At 44.0% G+C, this 12,224-nt stretch overlaps 1 protein-coding gene across 5 annotated transcripts in view; it reads right to left on the reverse strand.

Moving 5' to 3' along the window:
• Nucleotides 1-12,224, reverse strand: part of dclk1a (doublecortin-like kinase 1a) — a 46,115-nt gene that overhangs the window by 20,371 nt on the left and 13,520 nt on the right. For 3 of the 5 annotated variants that reach the window (XM_040151454.1, XM_040151453.1, XM_040151450.1), the window contains exons 3-5: nt 8,486-8,585; nt 4,654-4,761; nt 4,459-4,467 (exon numbers count right to left, since the gene is read on the reverse strand). In XM_040151454.1, coding sequence (XP_040007388.1) covers nt 4,459-4,467; nt 4,654-4,761; nt 8,486-8,585 — 217 coding nt within the window. The remainder of the gene's footprint in view (nt 1-4,458; nt 4,468-4,653; nt 4,762-8,485; nt 8,586-12,224) is intronic. The other 2 variants (XM_040151451.1, XM_040151452.1) reach the window with 1 other exon arrangement.

Genomic DNA, 12,224 nt, shown 5'->3' on the forward strand with positions numbered 1-12,224 from the left:
GCGCCTCGACGTCGAGCCTCTGCCCGGGCGTTGCGGCGTTGCCCGCGGCAGGACGTGGGAAAGGTGAGACGCTAAAGTGCCAGCGCGTTGCGCTTTGACACCATCTGCGGTTCTGTTAGTTGCAATTTAGGCTGACGGGAGGCGTCAGGGTGGAGCGGAGAGACAGATGGGAAGACTGGGGGACTATGTAAACTATGTATGAGTGCACATTGTTTTCTCCCATTATTTTGGGGGGGTCTGTTGTGTAGCGACACAAAGCCGGGGTCGAGAGATCATCACAGAATGAGCCTCGAGCGATGACACCGTCAGGCTGAAACGAAAGCCCCCCCGACCCCCGTATTTGTACATTCAGTCCCTTCGATGCTCTTTATTTGAATCCCAGTTATTATGGTAATTATGATGTTAATTATTGTGATAAGTGAAGAACATCCTTCATATCACAATCACTGTGATTTAAACCATGCCCTGCGTCTATCACAATAATCGTCTTTGTTGATGATGGCGTGGTGTGAGTCATTGACAGTTGTGACCTACCAGACACACAACACATGGGTGTCTGTGTTTGTCAGTGGCGTTTCTCATCGGGAACAAGGACAGAGAGGAAAAAACTCGGTGCTGGGAAACAGCCTGAAAAGTTTTTTTTTTTTTATTTTGTTTTGTTTTTATCACTGTGTTTCTGAAATGATTCAGCACATCTCTCAGAGGGCTCGTGTTCTTGAGACGGATGAACGCATTGTCTCGTCTGGTCTGATAAAGCAAAAAATAATAAACCAGAAAGTTGCACAGCCCATCTTTCCATTCCATCATCTGGCGGGTTTGCTGTTTTATTCACAATTTCAAACAGAAATGTTTCACTTTGTTTTACGTCTATTCCGCTCAACATCGTGTAATATTTTTTACGAGGAAAGTTTTTACACGTTTGTCACCGTGTCAGACAGCAAATGGGCAGAGGTGCTCCCAACACACAACACAATAGAGGACTGTGGCTGTTTAGTTTTATACGCAAAAAACCTTTCATTTCTGTAAGGCCGTGCACGTTTCGGAGGAACCTGAGCGTTTTTAGCGGAAATGTTTCAACAATTCTCGCAAACAGATCTAGTTTTGGATTTTGTGTTAAACGCGGCCACGATACATCACATCACTTTTGTTTAGATGTAGGTAGGAACTTTAATTTGAAGAGAACTGTTGAAGGCTGTACACTAACCATATGGTAAAAAGGGGTCTTTCAACTTTCAACTTAAAAGTCCCCTATCAAAAGCTACTGATTAACCGTGAAGCTGATGGTGTAACCGAAATGGACATGCAGTATCTACAGCTCCTACCACCACCACACATTGAACAAGTCATTTTACTTCTGAAACAATTGGATGCACCAGTGATGATTAAAGGTGTAGATACTTATACAACCGTGTATTTTGTTTTTTATATTTGGAAATGACTTAGATCAGTTTGGAAAGAGCTCTTTTCACTTTGACATTAGCTGGTTGATCGGTCGAAAAGTCCACATTGAATCGACTTGATTCAACTTAAAAACAAAAACACACAAAAACCTGCACTGCATGTGTTATCATTTCACATGTAATTTTACAGTACAACTTCTGACTGTCTTCTCTGCGTGATCTGTATGAGCGTGCGACCGTCTCTCTCTGTCCGCCTTCACACATGCCTCTGCTCCTCGGTGGCGTCGAGCTCTCAGCCCCGAACACACACACAGCGAGGAGCAGCCAGACACACAGAAGGACACCAGGTGGTGTTTCAGGGCACGTGTGTCGTGTTACGTGCTCCCTCACCCTCCCCCGTCTCCGTCTCCCTCTCACTATCTCGGGCCATCGTTTTCGCTTCACGTCTTCTCGGTGCGGCTCCTTTGGTCCAGATTATTAGATGTGATAAAGGGATTTTTATTAACACCTGTGTTGGTTAAATGAAAAATGAATATGGGACTTTGGGGCGGCTTTGAGAACCCCTGAAGACCTGCAGTAAGGTTTAAAGCTAATAGAGTTCTTTATTGTGCTCCGTCCAAGTGTGGATGAGAAAAAATTAAAATTCTACTAACCCTGATTTATATATATGAATAAATAGACAGAACTTTCTTGTCTGGTGTCCATACTATTAACTTCATTGCCAAGATCTCAAATAAAAAGGTTCTGAGTGTAGCTGCAATTAAGTAACTGAATAATTAATCAGCTTTCATCTACATGCACTATTCTGCAGAGTTGATTGGCTTAAAACCCTACGTTAGATGTTTATATTTACAACTAATAGTCATATAAACCAGACTTCAGTGTTTTAGCTGGAGATTGGACAGGAGTGTCCTCAATCAAGGTGAATATCTCTCTGTTCTGCTGACTGTAATTTCCGCCTTGATGTCAGGAATCTGTTCCCTCAACAAGGTTTAACACCGGAGGACATCAACAAAAACATCACGGATGCATGATAGCCAGTTGAATGTGATACTGCGTGATACAGAAAACACTTTTAAAAGCTCTGGCAAAATGCAACTGCTGTCTTTTTTCTCAAGTTTTAAAGTTTTATCGGATAACAAGTTGCAAATAACAAGAGTAAGTGTAAGCCACGCACTTCTTGCAACGTCGTACACAGGGGATCTATGAATTTTGTCTTTTTTTCTTTACACTCATCTGCATCCACAAAAAAATTGTACTTTCCTTCCCACATTGTACCCGTGTGAGATATCCTGATATCTGTTTTTTTACTGTTCATTATCAGTGGTGACACGAGGCCTCAGTACGGCCTTCTTGTGAACGCATGGAATAACATAATTCTTGGACAAATTGTCCTCAAGGGAGGGGGCATGGTCGCTTTTAAAATGGGGGAAAAAAAAACCAAAGAACTCCTTCGATAATATCGACCGGGAGCCTGAGAGTAAAAAAGCAAAAGAAACACATCCAGCGGATCCATCCAGTTTGTTTTTCATTTTTCTCCTGTCGCTCCGCTCGCAACTCACCTGGTACAAACCGATGATGTTTTAGTGAGCGGACACAGTACGAGTACAAAACAGTCAGCAGCTACGCGGGAACATCTGATGATGTTAAGTGGCGGAAGCGGCGCCAGAAGGGGAACATTTCTCCGGAGTGAAAACGCCGGGACGGTCTGACTCAGGGTTCCAGCGGCGTCCGAGCGTCAGTCAGCTCCGTTCTCCACTGCAGGCCGTTTCACCGGAAGCCACGGCCATATACAGACACACGGACTATTGTGTCTGTAGCTCCTACTGTGCCACGTTTCCATGGCAACCAAGACGAGTCGCCCTCCCCCCCCCGTCTCAGTCTCTTATTTTCATTCTGCCTCTCTCTCACACACACATTCGTGTGCACCTTTATTCCAGACTTGCTCCTGCGAGATCACATAGCATATGACTCACTCTCATAACCTTTTCCCCAAAGTTTTCAAGCCACCGGCATCCAGAACTTTCTCCTCTCACCCCAGCTGTCTTCTCTCCCCCTTGCCTTTTTCTTCCGCCTCACCTTGTCCTTCACAGCTCAACAAAAAAAAAAAAAACATAGTTTCAACTACTGGTGTTCATTCTGCAATACAACATAGCTGTTTTGAGGCGTCACCAGAAAAAAAAAAAAGAAGAAGCGTGCAAAGTGTGCTTGAGTGCTTCAGCAGCAGGTGGAATTTACTTCTTTCTGTCGAATTTCTGTGTGTTGCATCAGCCATCGAACCGTCCCCAACCCAACGCGTCTCCGTGCACTCGAATCACTAAATAACAACAATGAGAATGAAAGATCAAGTGCGCTTTTGCATAACTGGGCCCTTTTTACACGCAGCCAAAGCTCAATCTGGGCAATCAGGAAATGAACGACCGGGCATTTGTTGAAGCTCAGAACCGATCGCCAACCTGATCCTCACCAGCTTCGAGCCAGAGTGAATGTTTGCCACACATCAAAGCTGCATTTAAGCTCTTAGAAATATTACTCTGTTGTGTTTTAGCTCATTTTTTTGTACCTTGCCGTCGCCTCAAAAGGAGTCCTTGGCTTTTTTTTTTTTTTAAGCATCATTATCAGTCATAAACACCACAGTAGGTACCAGAGCAACTTCTCACCATTATATTAGTATGTCAGGTGAAGAATGGCTTGTGGGGTGCTGCAGGATTGAGTCAGCAACCCCCAACCCTCTTCTTTCCCTTCTCATCTTCACTCCCGCTCCCCCTCCCCCCTTTTTTTTTTACCTCTCCCATCCCTGTTTGCCTTTTTTCTCCACTCCCTTTTGAAATCATTCTCATTTGAATTCATATTCTGCATGCAATGAGACACAGCTCACACACACACACACACACACACACACACACAGAGTTAACACTGCCAGAGAAAAACCACAGAGCTCTGATTTCATTGCAGTTTTATTCATACTGTTTTCAGTATGAAAAAACTCTGCGACGCTGATTCAGTAATGAGCCAGAAAATAATAAGCAATCACACGAGGAAGTATTAGGACACAAACAACTGCCAACTGCGTCCACCAGGTCCGAGACACTGCACACACTCTTCGTGCACAAACACACAGATGCAAGGACACACAGGCACACACTCAAATATCTTTAAGGACAATGACACCACGCCAAATTCCATTAACAAATTGAGTCCTTGAGAGGAAGATGAGACCAGGAGGAGAAAGGAACTCATTCTACTGTCTTACCGGATGCAGGGGACTTGCTGCGTCGTGATTGGATGACGGTCCTGGGGGAGCCTCGGCTCAGAGAGCCAGACATCTTCCCATAGGTCACAGATTTCATCATACGACACTCTGCAAGCACAAAGACAAAACAGACAGATCTCTTCAGAAACTGTTTGAAAACCGCAAATTCCTTCACATTTATTTATTCAACACATCGGATAGTTTCCAAAACTTTTAAGTTTTAGAAAAAGACTCTACATATGCGACAAATCCATGGACTGTAGTGTTTAAATCCAAATCCAAACAAGGTTGCAAATGAACTGTTACAAGTACAGGACATCAAAGCTGCTGCACTCTTGCTGCTGGCACACACACCTAAACAAAAAGCTTTAACACAACAACAACTGAGCATTTTGAAACACAGTTCCTTTGGACCATCATCTTTTGGTTGATTTTGCCTTTTAGTCATGCAAGAAGACACCAAACCACTAATGTATCAACACAGCTATAATTGGTTTTGCCTTCCTGTCCCCTGCAAAAATTTGTTCTGACCTTCACTGGGCTCGCTTTCCAAACGCAATTATTGCGGCGTTTCAGGAGTGACTCACAGAGGTCTGATATTTTACAAACACACAGTCCTGATAAATGAGCCATATGATGGTACTCACAGACCCTCTCTGCCTCCTTCAACGCCAAAACCACACTCCTCTCCTGTTCATTAACCCAGCCCCATTATAGCTCATTACCATTGTGGACCAGCGGGAAGGCGGAATTATACACAGTCTGGCATGTGTGTGTGAGTGTGTAAGCATAGGTGCACGTCTGTCTGTGCGCGTGTCATGTGCTTGCGTGGCAGTCGTTGTGGCCCAGTGAGTAATGTACAATGCGGAGTGTTAACACGATGACAGTGTGTCAGCGCTGAGGCAGAGGCGATAATTATAGTGCTGCTGAGAGGAGGCGAAGTTGTCTGCAGCTCTGACTCCGACTGTCTCTCTGTCTGCTTGGTTCGTCGCTCCTCTCTTCTGTCTCTCTATTTCTGCCCTGTGCTTCTCGCTCTCCCTGTCTTCTGGGACGGAGGACAAATTGTAGTATGTGTGTTTTGTATTAATCACTTTGTGTGGGGACAAAACTCTGTTCGTACCCATGCTGGGGACCTACAGTACCTCTAGTCCCAACAAGGTTAAGCATTTACCTTAGGGTTAAGGTTGAGGTAAAGTTCCAGTGAATTAAGAAAGTACTGTAAGTCTATACAATGTCCATCAAGGTAATAAAAACAAAGCTATGAGTCCATTTTAGGAAAGAAAAGAAATATGATGGGCAAAATTAGTGTATTACAACATTCATCTTGTTCAGATATTAAGCTTAGTCTGATATACAAACCTTTCACTGCTTCACCAAAATTACTCGCAGTTCAATTTAACCAGGTTCCTCCACAATATGCTATTATGGGCTTTCATCTCCTTTGTAATGAAATAAGTAGAGCCGGGTCGTATCTGATGTCTCCGGTTGTATCACATGTTCTTGCACCTCCAGACGTGTCAACCTTTTCACAGAGATTGAAGTCTAAATCACCCACTGAGAAAGGTCTGAGCCTAGCGAGATACGAACTGGACCGATCAGCAAACTGTGAGGAGTCAGTGTTTAGATGATGTTGTCGCTCGCCAACACCCTCTGAAGTACCTTTTCAAATCAGGTGTTGGATTTACACAACGACGCATACTTTAGCAACTGTATGGCCTATTTTGAGCCTCCAAAACAGATTTTGGTGGAAGTGGAAGTGAAAATTCGCACCCGGAAGCCAAACACAGAGCAAACAAGACAACGTCATGTAATATTTTTTTTAACCTTATGAGCTGGCGAGGAGCCCCTCGCAACTGCTCAATCAACCACTCACCAGCATTCAATGGATTACAAGGGATTATGAGAAACTAAGGGCCGTAGAAGATATATACAGGTTGTGTCCTCTGAATTAACAAAAAGAAGGCCACATTTGGAGGAGAAATTGAGGTTGGATCAGGCCCTTTTGATCAGTTTTGATGTACTCTGGCATGAAATGCAGACTTTAGAGAGTTCAAATGCAGCAAGAAAATAGTTCTCATATACTCTAAAATAGAATGCAGGAATGGAAACGGCAGAAAACAGTGGACATAAACACTGGTTGTTCATACCTTGCAGACATGAGGGGATAATGATATTTACGTTGCGCAGATCGCTGTGGCTACATGGACGGGGATAGTATAATTTGGGCTCCAGCTGTAGAACAAAAGAGGTGCTTCACTTGTTTCCTATAGCTGGTTATTACCAGAAATGCAACTACGACTTATGGAGACAATCATCAGTAACTAAGGAAAATGCAGATGCCCTGGAGACGTGGTCTTTCGATGCCTGGTAGCGCGTAGGAGTGTGTTTTGTGGCCACTCTCAAGAGAGAAGAAGGTTACCAAAGGGAAAATGGCTAATGGAAGCAGCTTTCCATCGTATTTTGCAAATGAAAGGAGAGTGAGCGGGAAGAGAAGGAGGAAAAAGAGAAAGGGAAACAAAAGGGGGAGGGAGAGGACATGGGTGACCCAGGTGGGATGGATATTATTTAATAGATGAAGGGGTATAGGGGGAACATGATTCATGTAGGAGACAGGAGGAGAGATGAAGGGATGAGAATACAGATGAGCGCTACGTGGCAGGAGTCGTCAGCGAGAGCGGCGGAGAGCAAGGTTGAGACGGACAGCGAAACACAGGTGGGTGAACTGAGGACAAGACGTATCCACGGGAGACTACGGTGGAGGGACGGGCAAAGAGGAGGGAGAGGAACAATGATACGATAGGTTAGACAATGGCTTAAGTGCAGCGGACCGCCTCTTCCACGAGGAGAGAGGAGAAGAGAGGAGGGGCGGCGAGAGACACGGAGCACGATGAGCTGGAGAGCCTACACAGTCTGCCACCTGAACCGGGGAGGTGTCTGATGTACAGGGAAGACGAGGAAAGGGTGATGTGCAGCTGAAAAGACAGGACGGTCTTTTTGACAAGTCAACAAGGAGAGAAACCATATTCTCACTAATAAACACAGAGTAAGGCTTGTTGATATGGACAAAATTGACAGCCTGATAATCACAAGTCATTAACTGGACCTTGATACAGTATTTAGTTTCAAGATTAGCGTACTACATTCACAATAACGCTTGTTTTTTAAAGAAATTGGCTCTTTTTCCTACTTGCCCACCAGCGTGAGACAAATTCATCGCTGCTGTTCTGTGTTCCGCTCGCGGGTCGAAGACATAATGAACAATGTGAATAGACAGTTTAACTTCTTCCATGAATGTCTACGGGTCAAATAGCAGCTTCCCTCAAAAGCGTCACAGGGGAAAGAGGTTTCCTCAACGAAAAGGCATTTAAATACTTGCACGCCGTCATTCTAGCCATTACATCATTGTCAGAGCTACCAAACAGGAAGTGAGAAAGAGGTTGAATAACCTCATTTCTTAGTAAACAGTGAAACTACAGATTTTATATTTATGTTAATCGCAAGGGGGTACTGTAGATTAAATTCATCATTGGAGAAGTCTAGCTGTGTATTTCTCTGTTTTTCCTCTGGTTAGACAACCTTTAAATAGTCAAACCGTTAGCACCATAATTTACCACCATAACTCCTGTTTTATCACAGTGGGATTGCACTAAATGATAAATCGCTTGACCCTAGAAAATAGCAACACAAAAAAAAATAAAACAACAACTTATAAACAAATCTGGGGGCAGGAAGGAAATGAAAGACAGAAAGGAAATACACAGGAGGGGCAGACTGAACAGTCAAATGTGAAATGTCAGCGTGGAAATGTCGGAGCAACCAACAGTCGCCTCACCACTCTCATCCAGCATCAAGTCGTCTTGGTAGCGGAACTTCTCCGGTCCACACGCAACAAAAATGTCCTCATCACCAAAGAAGTCTTGCAGACACGACACCTGGAAACAAAGACACACAGATGACTTCAATTATTATTTTTCCTTATCATTTATGTATCCAAGTCAGTGCCAGCTGTGCCTTGCAGTTACACAGATAGACACATTCACCTCTGGCAGCTGCGTAGAGCGATGGCAGCTCTCTGTTGTTAGGGGCTGAATGCTTTGTTCAAGGGCACTTCAACTGTTTGTTGAGGGGAAAGGAGAGATTCTCACAGCAGCAGTTTCCCGGCTGGTCTGCAGGCTTTTAAATGACAACCCTAGCCAGACGTCTAGTTTCCTTGCTTCTAGGCCACTGATACCGTGTACACATACTGTACATACACTGCATTCTGCAGAAGACACTCACTGTGCTCCGCTCTGCACATGGTCACAAAATCAGATTTCCCTTCCTGTGCAGACTGAGCCCCAGGAGACGGGGAAGGAACATCGGAGGTGTCTGTCTGTGCGTGTGCGTTTCTGTTTGCACGCGTGCTCATCGGCGTCTCTGAATGTCCTCGCGCATGCCCGACAACTCCCCGAACTGCAGGGCTGTGTTGTTTCTGTGCTTTTATCAGTCTATCAGCGACTATAACGAGACCTTGCTGACTCACTAATTTGCTGATGCACTGCAGCACGTGCACCGGCCATCTAGAGCGGCAAGTGGGGGGTCTGTTCCCTGAAAACTAGCATCCCGTAAATGGAGAATGAATAATAAGGGAAAGAAACTAAGACAAGAGAGGGGGAGCGCATGTATGAGCTACACAGAGATATAAGTGCTGAGAAAGAGCACGTGTGAGGCAGAGAGAAGTTAAAAATTGGAGCTGACAAACTCTAAGCTATCTGACTCACAGAAAAAAAAGCTGTCCTAATGAGTCACTGTTATTCTTTGACAAACGCCATACTGTGAAGCTTATACCAAACCTACGGGGACATGCTGACAGGCATTGATTTATAAACACTGGGTTACTAAATGCAAAACGGCAGGAACTCGATCATTAAAGGAGAAAGGTTTTTCGGTAAGAGGCTCGGCAGAATCTTAAATAATTTGCCTAGAGATGCCCGATTAACACATTATTCTATAATGTCTACACAAGACAGAATTTCATTCCCCTTTTTAACCTGTAAACTCACCTAGGAAGAAGCCTCGGCAGCAAGGTGTTTATTGTGACAAAACAGGCTGAGAAACACGCTGCTGTTCGTCGTTTTTATTATTTTTCGATGCGCTCGACAGCTGATCCCATATCTGATCTAAACTCAGCATGATTAACTCAAATAACTGTAATTACACCCCAAAGGCCAACCATCACATTTCAATCCCAAGCCATCAATATTCCAAATTATATTTCACGATAGGCAGAGAGGGATTTATGGGAAGACAATAGTTCATTCATCCGCTATGACAAATCTCCCACCAAAAAAACCTATTAAAAGCTATTACAGTTTAGGCTATATGCATGTCTAAAACCGCCTGGAGTTAACACATAAACACAAAGCTGCCGTTATTGCATTTTCATGGCAATTAACATCCAAGGATTCATTTAAATTCCTATTAACCACCGATCAACACCCCAAAAGAAAGTCACAGCTGATATAACAGCATTATCAACATAATACCCAATAAACAGCAAAGAGGCCATTCTGTGTTTGTGTGTGTGTGTGTGTGTGTGAAGCAAAAATGAAGTTTAATCTCAGACACAGACTCTCTGTGGAATATGGATCGTTTTCATTTAACTTTTCAAAACAAGGCTCGGCGTCTGTGTGATTCTGCGTACGTTCGTCCACACATCACATGAAGACACACGTTTCTGCACAGGCACACGTGGATGCCTGTGTGTGTGCGCGTGTGCGTGCGCGAGCTGCGCTTGAGGAAGGCACATTTTTCTAGCTTCATAACAGAGTGCGTATTGCTTCGTTCCTTGATATCCCCTGATACTGTGTTAGTGATTATTTCAGGGGCGAGTGGCTCGAATTCCTAACAAGATGGCTGTAATACAGATGCCTGTGCTGTTAACATTTCCCCAGTGTGTACTGGCCACTTCTACCTCTAATTGTACTGTTTTTTATTTCTCTGCATTTTCACATTATTTTCATCTTTACCATCATTTTCATATTGCTTGCTGATGCACACAGCACTTTGTTGCATACTGTATCCACTGAGCAAAACCATTTTGCTTTCAAAGTCGTCCAAGACTGTCATTAATATTGTCGTTCGCCGTTCTCGGCTCAGATAGTATCTGTTGGCACATATTCGTAGGCAGGCTTTTTTTGCTGTACTCCAAGCAATTTGAAGATGTTGCCTTGGGCCCTGGAGAACAGTAGTGGTTCTCATTATTTTCGGACAATTCATTAATTAATAAATACAAAAATCTAAATATTAATCAATAATTAAAATAATCATTACTTGCAGCCCTACTGCTGGTTCAGCTTCTCAAAAGTGAAGATTTTTTGCTTTTCTTTGTCTTGCATCATGAATACCTCTGAGCTTTGGACTGATGGTCAGACAAAAACAAGTCGCCTTTCAGCTCGGGAAAATTGAGATGGACAATTTTCTGACATTTTGTAGTATGAACAGTTAAATCAGTTTAATCAAGAAAATAATCTGCGGACTATTCAATAATGAAAAGATCAGTTTGTTGCAACCCTAAATTGCTATTTTGTCATTTAGCTGTGAGGACTTGTTTGATGCTATCGTTGGCGAGGACAACAACTGTAGCTGCCAGACAGGACTATAGGTCCCTCTGGAATGTAGTGTACCCTAATTTCGAAGTGTCAGCACTTTAAAAATGCTGTTAGATACAGTACATGTGTGTATCTGGTGTACACAGACTGGCGTAATCTGACATGACTGACATAATGGACGTTATTCATGATGTTTATTCACAAGAATCCCATCCTGCTGAAAGCTTTGTTCCTTGTAAAGAGGATTTCTGTTGGATGGGAGCAGACCACGGAAGATGGGAGCTGCTCTGAGACAATCCACAATCCACATCCCCGGGCCCGGACTTGCTTCCTCTGCTGGAGTCAACCGAGAGGAGGCAGCCGGAACGAGGCTCTTTGAAGCCGCTCATCCCAAGATAGAAACTGTAGCACACCAGAAACGTCGGGTATCCAGGGAGGAGAGAGCATATGCAGAGAGTACTCGGAGTGATGAAGACAGAGGGTGGAGAAAAAAAACAAAAAAACAAAAAAGGAATCTGGGAAGTAGAAGTGAGGGGATGGAGGGGATCGTCTTTGTGTAGGGCATTAAGCTGAAGGTAAACTAAAATGGATCAACGCGCCGACACATACTGTGCCGTGTGCTGGGAAGGGTGTGAAAAAGTATGGTTGCCATGGTGACAATGCCCTCCAGGCATTGGTGCATGGCTGGTGCATGCCACTGACTCCACGATGTGCACACTGCGATAGAGGGCTCCATCATTCATATTTGATCCACTATGGGCACGATACTCAACGGGGAACTGTGTCATTCACACAAAATCCACACGCAAGCACATACGAATGGCCGGGGCTGATATGGAAATACTGATACAATATCCCCCTGTTTAAAAAAAAGGTGATGTTGAGAAGAAGAAGAAGAAGCGCTCTCCTGAAACGCTGGTAAAAGTAAGAAAGGACCAATGGATGATGGAGAGGAGAGGGAGATGGTAAAGGTGAAAAGAG

Source organism: Xiphias gladius, chromosome 17, assembly GCF_016859285.1.
Source record: "Xiphias gladius isolate SHS-SW01 ecotype Sanya breed wild chromosome 17, ASM1685928v1, whole genome shotgun sequence".
NCBI lineage: Eukaryota > Metazoa > Chordata > Actinopteri > Istiophoriformes > Xiphiidae > Xiphias > Xiphias gladius.